This window comes from Schistocerca gregaria, chromosome X (assembly GCF_023897955.1).
Source record: "Schistocerca gregaria isolate iqSchGreg1 chromosome X, iqSchGreg1.2, whole genome shotgun sequence".
Taxonomy (NCBI): Eukaryota; Metazoa; Arthropoda; class Insecta; order Orthoptera; family Acrididae; genus Schistocerca; species Schistocerca gregaria.
In genome coordinates, this window is record NC_064931.1 from 405273703 (window position 1) to 405285085 (window position 11383).

The 11383-nt window shown below is 43.6% G+C and overlaps 1 protein-coding gene across 1 annotated transcript in view; it reads right to left on the bottom strand.

The window, feature by feature from the left end:
* The window catches only part of LOC126297642 (mitochondrial pyruvate carrier 2-like), a 66199-nt gene extending 62434 nt beyond the window's left edge, over positions 1-3765 (bottom strand). Inside the window, exon 1 of the mRNA XM_049988675.1 lies at positions 3623-3765. Within this exon, the coding sequence (XP_049844632.1) occupies positions 3623-3707 (85 nt within the window). The 5' untranslated portion in view covers positions 3708-3765. The remainder of the gene's footprint in view (positions 1-3622) is intronic.
* Between the last annotated feature and the right edge of the window lie 7618 nt (positions 3766-11383).

Sequence of the window (11383 nt, forward strand, 5' to 3'; positions counted from 1 at the left end):
AAGTCTTTTCATATTTGCATAATTATTGCACCCTACATCCGTTTCAGTTGTCCACAGTATTTAAGCCGTAGTCTCCCCTTACAGGTGTTACCCCCACGGGTTCTTCCACTACCAAACTGACGATTTCTTGACGCTTTAGGAGGTGTCCTACAAACTATCCTATCTTTTTAATAAATATGTGCCATAAAGCTGTATTCTCAATCGTTATATTCTGTACCTCTTCATCAGTCTCTCGATCTACCCATCTAAGGTTCAGAGTTATTGTACAGCACTACATTTCAAAAGCTTCTGTCCTCATCTTGTCTGTACTGTTTATCGTCAAAATCGTACTTGCCTATAACTCCTCACTCCAAACAAATGCTATCAGAAAGGGCGTTATAACAAATTTCTGTTCGATGTTAACATATTTATCTTTTGCAGGGAAGTTTTTCTTGCTGGCGCTGCTCACAATTTTACAATGATAAGCTATCGAGAAGTGATGCTTCAAGGGAATTAGACAATGAACATAGAGGTGGTGGAAATAAAAAGCTTGCATTATATTCCCGGAAGGATCCTCAGAAAATTATGAAAAAGATGAGTGTTTCGAGAAAATAAGACACCCTTGGATCGCTTAAAAGCAACTGCTCACATGCAGCGATATTCGCGCACAGTTCCGAAATAGACGACTCTCTAGCATAAATTTCTTTACCTGTCTCGTATATCTTTTTCTCACATACTGCGTCTTTCAAGAAAGCGTGGCCGGAGTTTTTATCTTTGTTCTCCGCCTTGAAATTAGAATTCCGCCAGTAGTGGTAGCAACGTCTATGTTGACGAATTCTTTTGCTGTTGAAGCATGTACCAATTTTGACGCAAAATTGCTTGTGGCTGGGGCCTGTGATGGAGACAGGCGCTCAGCCAAAGTTGGTAGTAAAGAAGAAATGTGATTTTACTGCGAAGAGAAGTACGAAAATGCATACGTGTTGACAACCTCTACCGTTATTTCTGCGTGAGATACATTGTTTGCAAAATACGAACACACACACACACACACACACACACACACACACACAAATAGGAGTTTACATGATTTGCTAGCAGATGGCATAGATGATACTCCCGTAATTTACCAAAGTTATATTTAGTTTCGGTGACTTTTTCTTCTCTAGCACCTGTTTTCTTGCGAAATACTGACCAAAACTTTTAGTACAGAATATTGTTTATACATATGGAGTAGATCAGAAGAATAACAGAACGGACTGTGAAACACTACTTCCGCATTCGATGCTGACTGCGAACAAGTGTTAATGGACTTACTGCTTATGGAGTAAAACTTAATTGCGGTACTTCATGAACATTGGGATATTCAAGAATTCCGCGTTTATTCCCACGGTTAGGTTCTATTAGAAGCATTTAGCTGACGGATTAGTTAGATTTGTTACGAAAATTGCTTGGCTAGTGGATGCTCTGAAATATCAAATTCTTCTTTTTATCTACAAAATTTCATTTACAGACTTGAAGCAGTTCACTTCTTGATTTTCACATACAATGATGTGGTCTTACGGATTTTTGTAAGTACTACCAACGTTCCTGTTTATTCTCCATATGACCACAGCCGTAATTGAAACTAATTTTGGCCGCGCGGGGTAGCCGCGCGGTCTCGGGCGCCTTGTACTGGTCCGCGCGGTTCCCCTCGTCGGAGGTTCGAGTCCTCCCTCGGGCATGGGTGCGTTTTCGTCCTTAGCGTAAGTTAGTTTAAGTTAGATTAAGTAGTGCGTAAGCTCAGGGACGGATGACCTCAGCAGTTTGGTCCCATAAGACCTTACCACAAGTTTCCAACTTTCAAACGAATTTTCGTGCATTTTACACATATGTAACATGCATTTTCCCTCTTTGCGGTTTTCATCAACACAGTCTCAACCCAATTATGCGCAATATGCTCTCAAGTGGAGTGCAAATGTCACTCTCAGCACGTGGTTCCAGAAGGAAGAGGAACGTTGCCAGGTGCGCATTAGGAAAGCTAATTGTAGGTTTCTTTTATATAATGCAAAAACCAAGACGTCAACCGTTTTAAATATAAAATTAATTTTTCGTGATATATTTCAAATTGCTCATACAAGATAGTTTTGAAACAGAAAACGAAACGCGTCTGGGCAAATAAATAATAACGTAGCAGCAAGTATGATGCAGTTGTTTAAAATAAACGAATACAGTGAAGCCTCGCTAATACGGACTAACTTACGAATCTCAGTCTCAATTACTGAAAACAAGAATAATAATTGTTTTTGGTAAAATAGTTATCTGAAGCTATAAGTAGGAACATACAGCGTATGTAGTGGTTAAATAAAAACTAAATTAACTGTAATATTATGTGGAGGAATGTTACTATAGTTAATTTAAGAGCAACTAATGTAATAGTATCACAAAAACGAACAATAAGATTAAACAAATTAAAGACACTGTACATAAACCGATACATTACTATATGTATACCAAAATGAAAATCGGCACTTAATTGGAAATTTCTATGCTACATTTACTCTACAGCGGAACGTACTTTGCCAGTTAATTGTTGCTGTCATCTGGAGCTATAATGATATGGTCTATAGCAGCCAAAGAGGCACTACTGCCTGACGATGATACCACGACAATATTTTCATCCCCAATATCTCCCAAAGTTCATGATTTATATCTATACCTAACACTCATCTTGGTTGCTGTACTGTGTTGCACGACACTTCAATACACTTTTAAGCGATCACACAGATGTAAATTAACTCAGTTCATTATGCAGCCTCCAGTAAGCGAACTGAGCGGGATTTGACGTTGTTGCGTATTTGTTAACAACAATAATACGTTTTTCACTATCGGCCCTAGTTGAAGCGTATGGGAAGAGAGAGCAAATATTTTCAACAAATGAGCTGTCTGGTACGGTAAGGCTTCGTTTCACTTCGTGAATTCCGAATTAGCGAAGGTTTCGATGTATATAATTTAATCAGCTGCAGTGGAAATGGCCACTCCGAAGAATTTGTACGTAAAGTTGCAGCTAAATAATTTGGAATGGCATGTTTAGATCACCTTACCTAACACTCATCTTGGTTGCTGTACTGTGCTGCACGACACTTCAATACACTTTTAAGCGATCACACAGATGTAAATTAACACAGTTCATTATGCAACCTTCAGTAAGCGAACTGAGCAGGATTTGACGTTGTCGCGTATTTGTTACCAACAATAATATACACATACGTTATTCACTATCGGCCATGGGTGAAGCGTATGGGAAGGGAGAGGATGTGCAAATATTTTTAACAAATGAGCTGTCTGCTACGGTAAGGCTTCGTTTCACTTTGCGAATTCCGAATTAGCGAAGGTTTCATGTATACAATTTATGCAGCTGCAGTGTAAACGGCTATTCCGAAGAATTTGTTCGTAAAGTTGCAGCTAAATAATTTGGAATGGCATGTTTTAGATCACCGTACGCTGCTTTTAAAACACACTTACTTATGGACTAAGTATCGTCTGTTTCGTTCCGTTCCGTTGACGGTCTGCGTGATTTGAAATGCATTGTGGAACGTTTTAACCTTCTGTTCCATCCTGTCAAGTGTGAGACGATCTTAATGTACAGTGGGCAGAGACAGCGTACCTGCAGGGTGCTCCCAAAGAGGCCGCAGCTTGGGGGGCACACGCTTGTCGAAGAAAGCGATCGTCCTCAGGTAGAGCTGCGACATGCTGGCCAGGTCGTCTCTGCGCTCCTTCTCAGCCGGTCTCTATATAAAGGCCGCGCGTTGCGCGTCCGCCGAGTATCTGTCAACGAACAGTGCTTATCGTCGCTCGAGAACCCGCCCAAGGACGCCGGCTTGTGGTATTCCATGGCGGTGGGGGGGGCAGAGCAGTTTCTTGGCGCCTAGCCACTCTCACTATTCCGTCGTGCAGGAGCAGTCCCTGCGATGCGAAAGATAGTTACATATTCCTCAGATAATTTGCACGATTTGATGTGGATTAGGACAGTTTACAGGGTATGTATTGAGATGTTACGAGGATCTTACCGGTGGGTTCTTACGCGCAGCTCCAGGTGCTCCGCATAAGTTAAAAGTTTTGTAGATTTCTTTCTTTAGGCTTCTGTAGAGCAAAAGACTGAGCCAGAATAGGATGCCCATTCGTTTCGTTTTTCTCGTGACAGTCCAGTCTTTTTCCCGAAATGTGCCACTGTCCCGAAAGTTCTTTTGGTGACATTCGAATGCCCCGTTTTTGTGATTCGCCGGCCAGAGTGGCCGAGCGGTTCTAGGCGCTACAGTCTGGAACCGCGAGACCGCTACGGTCGCAGGTTCGAATCCTGCCTCGGGCATGGATGTTTGTGATGTTCTTAGTTTAGTTAGGTTTAAGTAGTTCTAGGTTCTAGGGGACTGATGACCTCAGAAGTTAAGTCCCATAGTGCTCAGAGCCATCTGAAACATTATTTTTTTTGTGATTCACCTTGACTAAAGTATTTTACACTAGCAATTTACTGCTCACTGTTGGTTTAAATGGTAAGAATTTTCATTTCTGTTTCGGTAATCAGTCTGAAGATGTTACAGAGGATACGTGGCAATTTTAAATGTATACAATCACTTTTTCATCATGCCTAAACGAAATGTAATTTTCACTTGAAATATAAAAAGCGAGTTTCCTTTTATCCGCCGATAGTGGAAAGGCAAGGCCTTGCTCATTGTCAAAACAAACTTTACTGGGGTATTGTGTGCTTATTTTTATGACAAAATGTCAAAAGGAAGCGCACTTCTTGATAAAATACATAAAAGGGAAAGTACAGCGAGAGTGCAGTAGAATAACTGCAAAAAGTCATTTGGGATCATCTGAGTGTGTAGTGCAAAGGTAAGCTTCATGTCCAGTAAATTTTGTCAATATAGTTAGCGTCTGGTTTTTTATCTGTAACCGTCCAAGGGCTTTTCTAAATGTTTTAAAATTTCCCTTTTTGAATAAAAACGTAATTGACACCTAAAGTCAGAAGCGCTTTCCTGAAAGCGAAATACATTAACCACGGCAGCTGTAATGGATTGACACCATACTCGATCTGGAAGTAAAACAACTGAATGAAGCATGGTTGCGTTGTGGGCACTTGATGCTGTAAGGAAAGTACACAAGCGGAGAAGAGACGAATGGGGATTATTTTACCGACGACTGGAGCCGGAAATTGGGAAATCCACTGATATAAGCGAATCTGATAACGGTCAGATTGTTACGGTTGGCGCCTGAGAAACAGCATCTCGGAAACGGGACGCTGGTCGGTTGTTCGCGGGCAGCTGTCGTTAACTTCTATGGAAAGTAGTTGAAACATGGTAAAACCACGAGTGGGCGACATGACATAAGGATGACGTTATCATTTCCGTAAAGGGGGGCTAGTAGCGGCGATCTGTGGCAGAAATGACAGCAGGGTACAATGCTGGTGTAGGCACAAATGTTTCGGAGATCGTTCAGCGCACATTGTTGAACACGGGGTTGCGCAGTAGACGACCTGTATGTGTTCCAGTGTAGATCCGACGCCACAGAAAATTTTGATTGCAACGGGCTCAGGATCATCCAGATTTGAGCGTGGGTCAGTGGAAATGCACAGTCTGCCCGAATGAATCACGTTTCTTGTTACATCAGGTCTATGGTAGTGTCCAGATATGCCGTCATCCAGGCGAGCCGCTGTTTTAAATGTACACTGCGCAGGCTGGTGAGTGCAGTATTATACTATGTAGATTATTCACCTGGACTTTAACGGGACGCGTCTTAGTAATCGAAGGCATCACATCAGTTACGCATCATGTGGACGTTATTGCGGATCACCTGCATTCTTGCATGCTTGATATGTTCCCCGGCAGCGACGTTATCTACCAGCAGGATCACTGACCTTGTCCAAAGGCAAGAATCGTGTTTCAGAGGCTTGAGGAGCACACAGAACGAGGTCTAACCTAATTCTGTGGCAGTCGTTTATACTTTGATATTAATGGACGCCGATTCGCACGTGATCCGCGCTCATAGATCGTTCGAGCGCAGAGCAGAGCTGAGGTGCCATTACGCCGCACGATTCCTTGTCTCGGTGGGGAGCGAAGGGTTTGCTTTGTGCGCTAAACGCGGCGTGGACGTTTCGGCCATTCTGTCACAAGTGAAACGTTTGCACTTTTCATACCACAGTACAGTCTTACTCCTGTGGTGCGATTATTAAATGATTTGGACACTCATAACCCTCTTGCCTCTAATAGACCAGTTAGGCGTTTTCGGACACAACGTCACTACATTAACTCGTTATCTGCCAACCAAACACATTTTATCAGTTAATTGGACCTAATACAAGTTCCATTTCGGTATAGATGATTTGTCGGTGCCTGTAATTTGTTTTATGCTACTGGAAAAATGATCAAAGATTTTTGTGGCTGTATATTCAACACTTTTACCGAGCCACTGACAGGTTTCATAATGAGTAATTAGAGTAACTTAGGACCAGTTCTAGGTAAACCAAACTGGTTTCAGTTCATTACTAGAGTACGGGGAAAAGTGCAATCATGGCAATTAGGAGACGGCTTACAAAACGCTCATACAACGCATTCTAGAATATTGGTGAAGTGTGTGGGATCCATGATAAATAGGGCTGACAGCAGTTATTGAACCCATACAAGGAAAGGCAACATGAATTGTTACAGGTTTGTTTAACCCACGAGAGAGTGTCCCAGAGATAATGGAAAACCTAATCTGTCAGACACTTGAAGCTAGACGGCTACTGTCCACAAAAGCCTGAGGCGTAGAACTCCCTTAAGGCATCCTCGCATGGGACGATAAAGCATTCGTGGAAGAGGAGCTCTTCGAATTTAGTGACTTCACAGCGTGGGATTTCACGCTCCACAGCATTCTGCAGCGTGAAATACTTAATAAGGTAAGTCAAATATTTGGTTCGAGGAACGTGCTCTATAAGATGCAAGATCACATTCTATGTCAGAAACAGAAGTGGGGAGACGCCATATTGGATTTCGTTGTTTTCAGTTGAAACCCATATTTGGTGAGTATATTGTAATTTATGTCCTATGAACATACGGTGTAACTAAATTCCGCTTACAGACATTGAGGACTTGCAATGGGGACCAAGAAGGTTAAGTTTAACATAGGAACTCATGTCCAGAAATGTACTGTTTTACTTTAACACGGAAAATAGCGCAACACACATTGCTCTCTGACACGTGCTACTTGCCATTTGTATCCACTCACAAGTAGAGTTCAATGTTATGGCCACCGACGTCAACACAGTTGCGGTACCGCTGCAACATGTTCTGATACACGTGATCACCCATCCCTTGTCCTCCAGTACCCGCTACAGCATTAACCTGTGCCAGTTGGTCTTCTTCGGACGCCACACGGATCTCGTAAATTAAGGATTTCATGTAACCCCACGGGTAGTTGTCTAGCAGGTTCAAGTTGGGAGAACGTGCAGGCCAAGCAATTAGGTCACCACGACCTATGCACTGCTGCCCAAATCGTTAGTCCAGATCTTGGACCACACGTGAAACATAAGGTGGTGTATCATTGTACTGGAACCACTTGTTTCGACAAGAGCCCATGCAGTATGCTGTCAAGGAATCGCAAGTATGCAGCGGCTGTGAGATGTTGTGGAAGAAGGTATGGCCCAATCATCTGTCCACCCAGGAACCCTGCCCAGGTGTTCATACCATATCGTTCTGGAAACCCATCTATGCCCACAGCGTGCTGGTTTTCATCAATCCGTACATGACTGTTATGGGAAGTGGTGAATATCTTTCCTGGTGAACTTGGCTCCATCCATTCAAAGGATTCCCCATGAGAAGTTGGGTTCTCCACACAACAGTGCAAGAACCACTTACAGAAGTGGGCTCGTGACACCAAATCATGTGGTTGCATTGGCTTTACCTTCTGGGGGTGGTACAGGTATAGAAGTTGCTCAATGAGAACATGCCTGACAGTTTGGTGATCAACATTCAGTCTTCCTGTATGTTTTTGGTACTCGCCATAGGGTCCTCTTCCGCTGCATGGAATATACTTTCTTCAAACTCGGTTGTGCATAGCGGCCATGGAACACCACAGTCAGCCTCACTGGTGGGGAATGTATTTGTCTCAAAGGACCGCTGGTCACTGTAGCAAAGAGAGAGTGCGAAGGTGTCTGGCGGTGTGGAAAACGCTCTGCATACAAGTGAAAAGCAGCCCTCTCATTGCACTGAGCTTTGCTGTACAATAACATCATGTTGCGAATTTCGCAAACGTGTAATTCAGCATGGTCAACAGCAACACACCAGAAATGAACTGTACTGTAGTGAATGATTACTATTGTACAATAGTAATAGCATGAACAAAGACCATAAGCACGGTGGCAGTTACAAACGTCTCTGGGCAGATCACAGGCTCAGCTGACAAAGGAATGGACCAATCTGAAATGTCAAAACTCAACCTGAAGTTTTTATGTGGGTAGAGTACAGCAAAAGAAATGCAGTGTCAAAATTTTAGCTGCTAAGATGCACTGCAAGTAGTTTTTAAAAATTATTCATGTTACTCATTTCTGTCACACTAAGAACAGCTTATGTCAGCCATGAAAGTAGAAGGACAAACTTCTTTCTGGCGCACTTTTGATATCAAATTGATATAAGATTAATTAATTAATTTAATTGATAAATTAATTACCCCACCTGCTGATGACATCATGCGTTTTCCCCACTGTCACATACCCCGTCCCAACCACTGCACTGAGAAATGCCCTCCCCTCCCGCCTGGAAATGGCGGCCAAGTGAAATTTTGGCGGTTAATTAAAAACTGGTGGGAAATTCAAATTTATTGGCGGGAATATGAAATTTTGTGTGTTCACCTTGGGGATCAGAGACCAACAGACCTAATTAACAACACCACCACCAGAGGGCGCCCCTCCCTACTTCCCTCCCTACCCCCACCCCCCCTCCGTCCAGCTCCAGTTGTGAGGGGCCTCTTCAGGCTGTGCTGAACTGCTGGACAGAACAGATGTAAGTAATTATTTGATTATTTAAACAATTTCAGTTGGGAAGGGGTAGTTGCCATTGACAGAGCACTATACAGCAGCTACATCCAATTTCGTCAATAACTGCTGGATATGGAATTGATATTTTCGCCATTAGTCTAGCACTAGACAGTTACTTCAGCAATAGCATTATATGGGGAGAATGGGTAATAATATAAGGTCAGCACACTATCACTGAAGTAAGTGAACAGCTGCTGGGAGGACGTTAAGGATGGGTAATAATATTAGAACAGTGGCCTACTTTCCCAGTGCACCTGTTTTTTCCCTTTATTGTAATTTCATGTCCCTGGGCATGGGAGGGCTTGCAGTGGTACAATCCGCCACTCTTCAGCTGAGTGACATACAAATAACAACAGAGGAAACTTATACATAACAAAGAGCGAAAATAGGGGATATAAAAACACAGTAATTGGAGATAATGGAAGTTAAAATATACACTAACATGGGGGCGTTCACTGTGGGATAGGTAAAAGAGTCGACATAAAGTTAAAATAACACAGTTGGCGGTTTGTGGGGCACTTAAAATTCACTCGAGTCACGCACCCAAGTTAAAAGTCGGCCACAATATAAAAACACACAGAGCAAGAGACACTTAAAAAGCCACTTTAAGTGACAGAGCACACACGAGGAATAAAAGCCACAGGTAGGCATCTGCCAAGGGACACGAGGCCAGAGAGTAGGGAAAAAGACGGGAGAGGAAGGTGCAGTGGGGGGGGGGGGGGGGGGGGGCTGGAGAGGGTGGGAACCAAATGCATCTTTTTTTTTTTAGTGGGAGGTTGAAATACAGCTTCACCGGTTGCTCACGGTCTGACTGTGTTGGTGGATGGTACAACTGTTCCATTTGGCAGTGATGCCATTCCAAAGACGTCACTCGAGTGCACTTTGAATGTGTGGGGGTGGGACTTGAAGTCCCATACCAACCTCCACAGTTGAAGTTCAGGCTGCAGGCAAGAGGTAATATAACGAAGAACAACATTAGGTATCAACATGGGTGGGTTACAATGGTCGACACCTATCAAGTCAATACTAACACTGCATGAGTGGCCGTAAGAAGGCTATCATTAACTGTGGTTGAGATTGGAGTCCTGAAGGATGGTGAGAGGAACAGGGTGTTAGTGCCAGTGCCAGGGTGTCATGGTGCCAATGTTTTGTAAACCGGCGTCTGTGTCACGTAGGGCTTCTACTTTAACATAGAGACCTCTTGGCTTCTCTCGCATGGATGTCTTGAGATTGGCCATGTCTGTTTCCTCAAGGAGGGTAACTACCCTCATGAGGAGAGGGGGCATGCAGTCTCCACAAAAGCACTTTATTCTGGGGGCATTGAAGGGTGTGCATCTGGGAGGCACTAATTGCAGCCAACACAGTGGAGCCATACATGAGGGAAGGGTCGGCAACCATCCGGTACAGCCAGAGCTTGGTGTTGAGTTTCAGTTCACTGCTCGTGAACACTGGGAACAGCGCATACAGCACTTTTATCAGCTTGAATCATTTGTGGGTTACATATTCTCCATGGCGATGGAAGAGCAGTTTTTTATCCATCCAAACACCTATGTATTTGGTATCAGGGGACCATGGAACCTGGGGACACCTGCAATAGTGATGTGGCGGAGGATGGGGCGATGTTTAGTGAAGCAGACTGCAGTAGTTTTGGCAGCACTGAGGGCAAACTTGCGAGAATGACACCAGGTCACTGTCGTGTCCACCTGCCTTTAGAGCAATAATCTGGTCTGTGTTGCAGCTGGTGGTATAGAGATCCATATCATCAGTGTATTGCGCCAGGTGGCAGTGTGGGAGGACTGGCATAACGTTAACATAAATGTTAGAAAGGATGGGAGACAACACAGAGCCATGAGCGGTACTCATCGACATGTTATATAAGTTGGAGTGGTGACATTGCTGAGTAACCAAGAAAGTCCTATCATGGAGGAAATTATCCACGATCTTCACGTAGATGTCAGGGATGGTCGTCTGTGTCAGCATTTTGTACACAAGATCGTTCTGCCAGATCTTGTCACATGCGTTTTGAGGGTCCAGAAAAACCGCTGGCGTCGACATGGTGGAATTAAAGCCCTTGCTGACATGTTCCGTGATCCTAAGGACTTGGAGTTTGTCCAACAGGAGGGAAGTGAATCCAAATTGTTCTTGATGGGTTGTCCCAGCCACTGCTAGAGGCTGGGAAACGCAGTGGAGGATCAGTGATCCTAGAACCTTGATCATGGTATTTAGAAGGCTAATGGGCCTGTTATTAATAGGGACTGTAGGATCCTTCGAGGATTTGGGGATGGCAATCATTTTGGCGTGCTTCCACTATGGGTGAAAAAGGCCAGTTGTGAGACGGCAGTTCAGGATGCTGGTAAG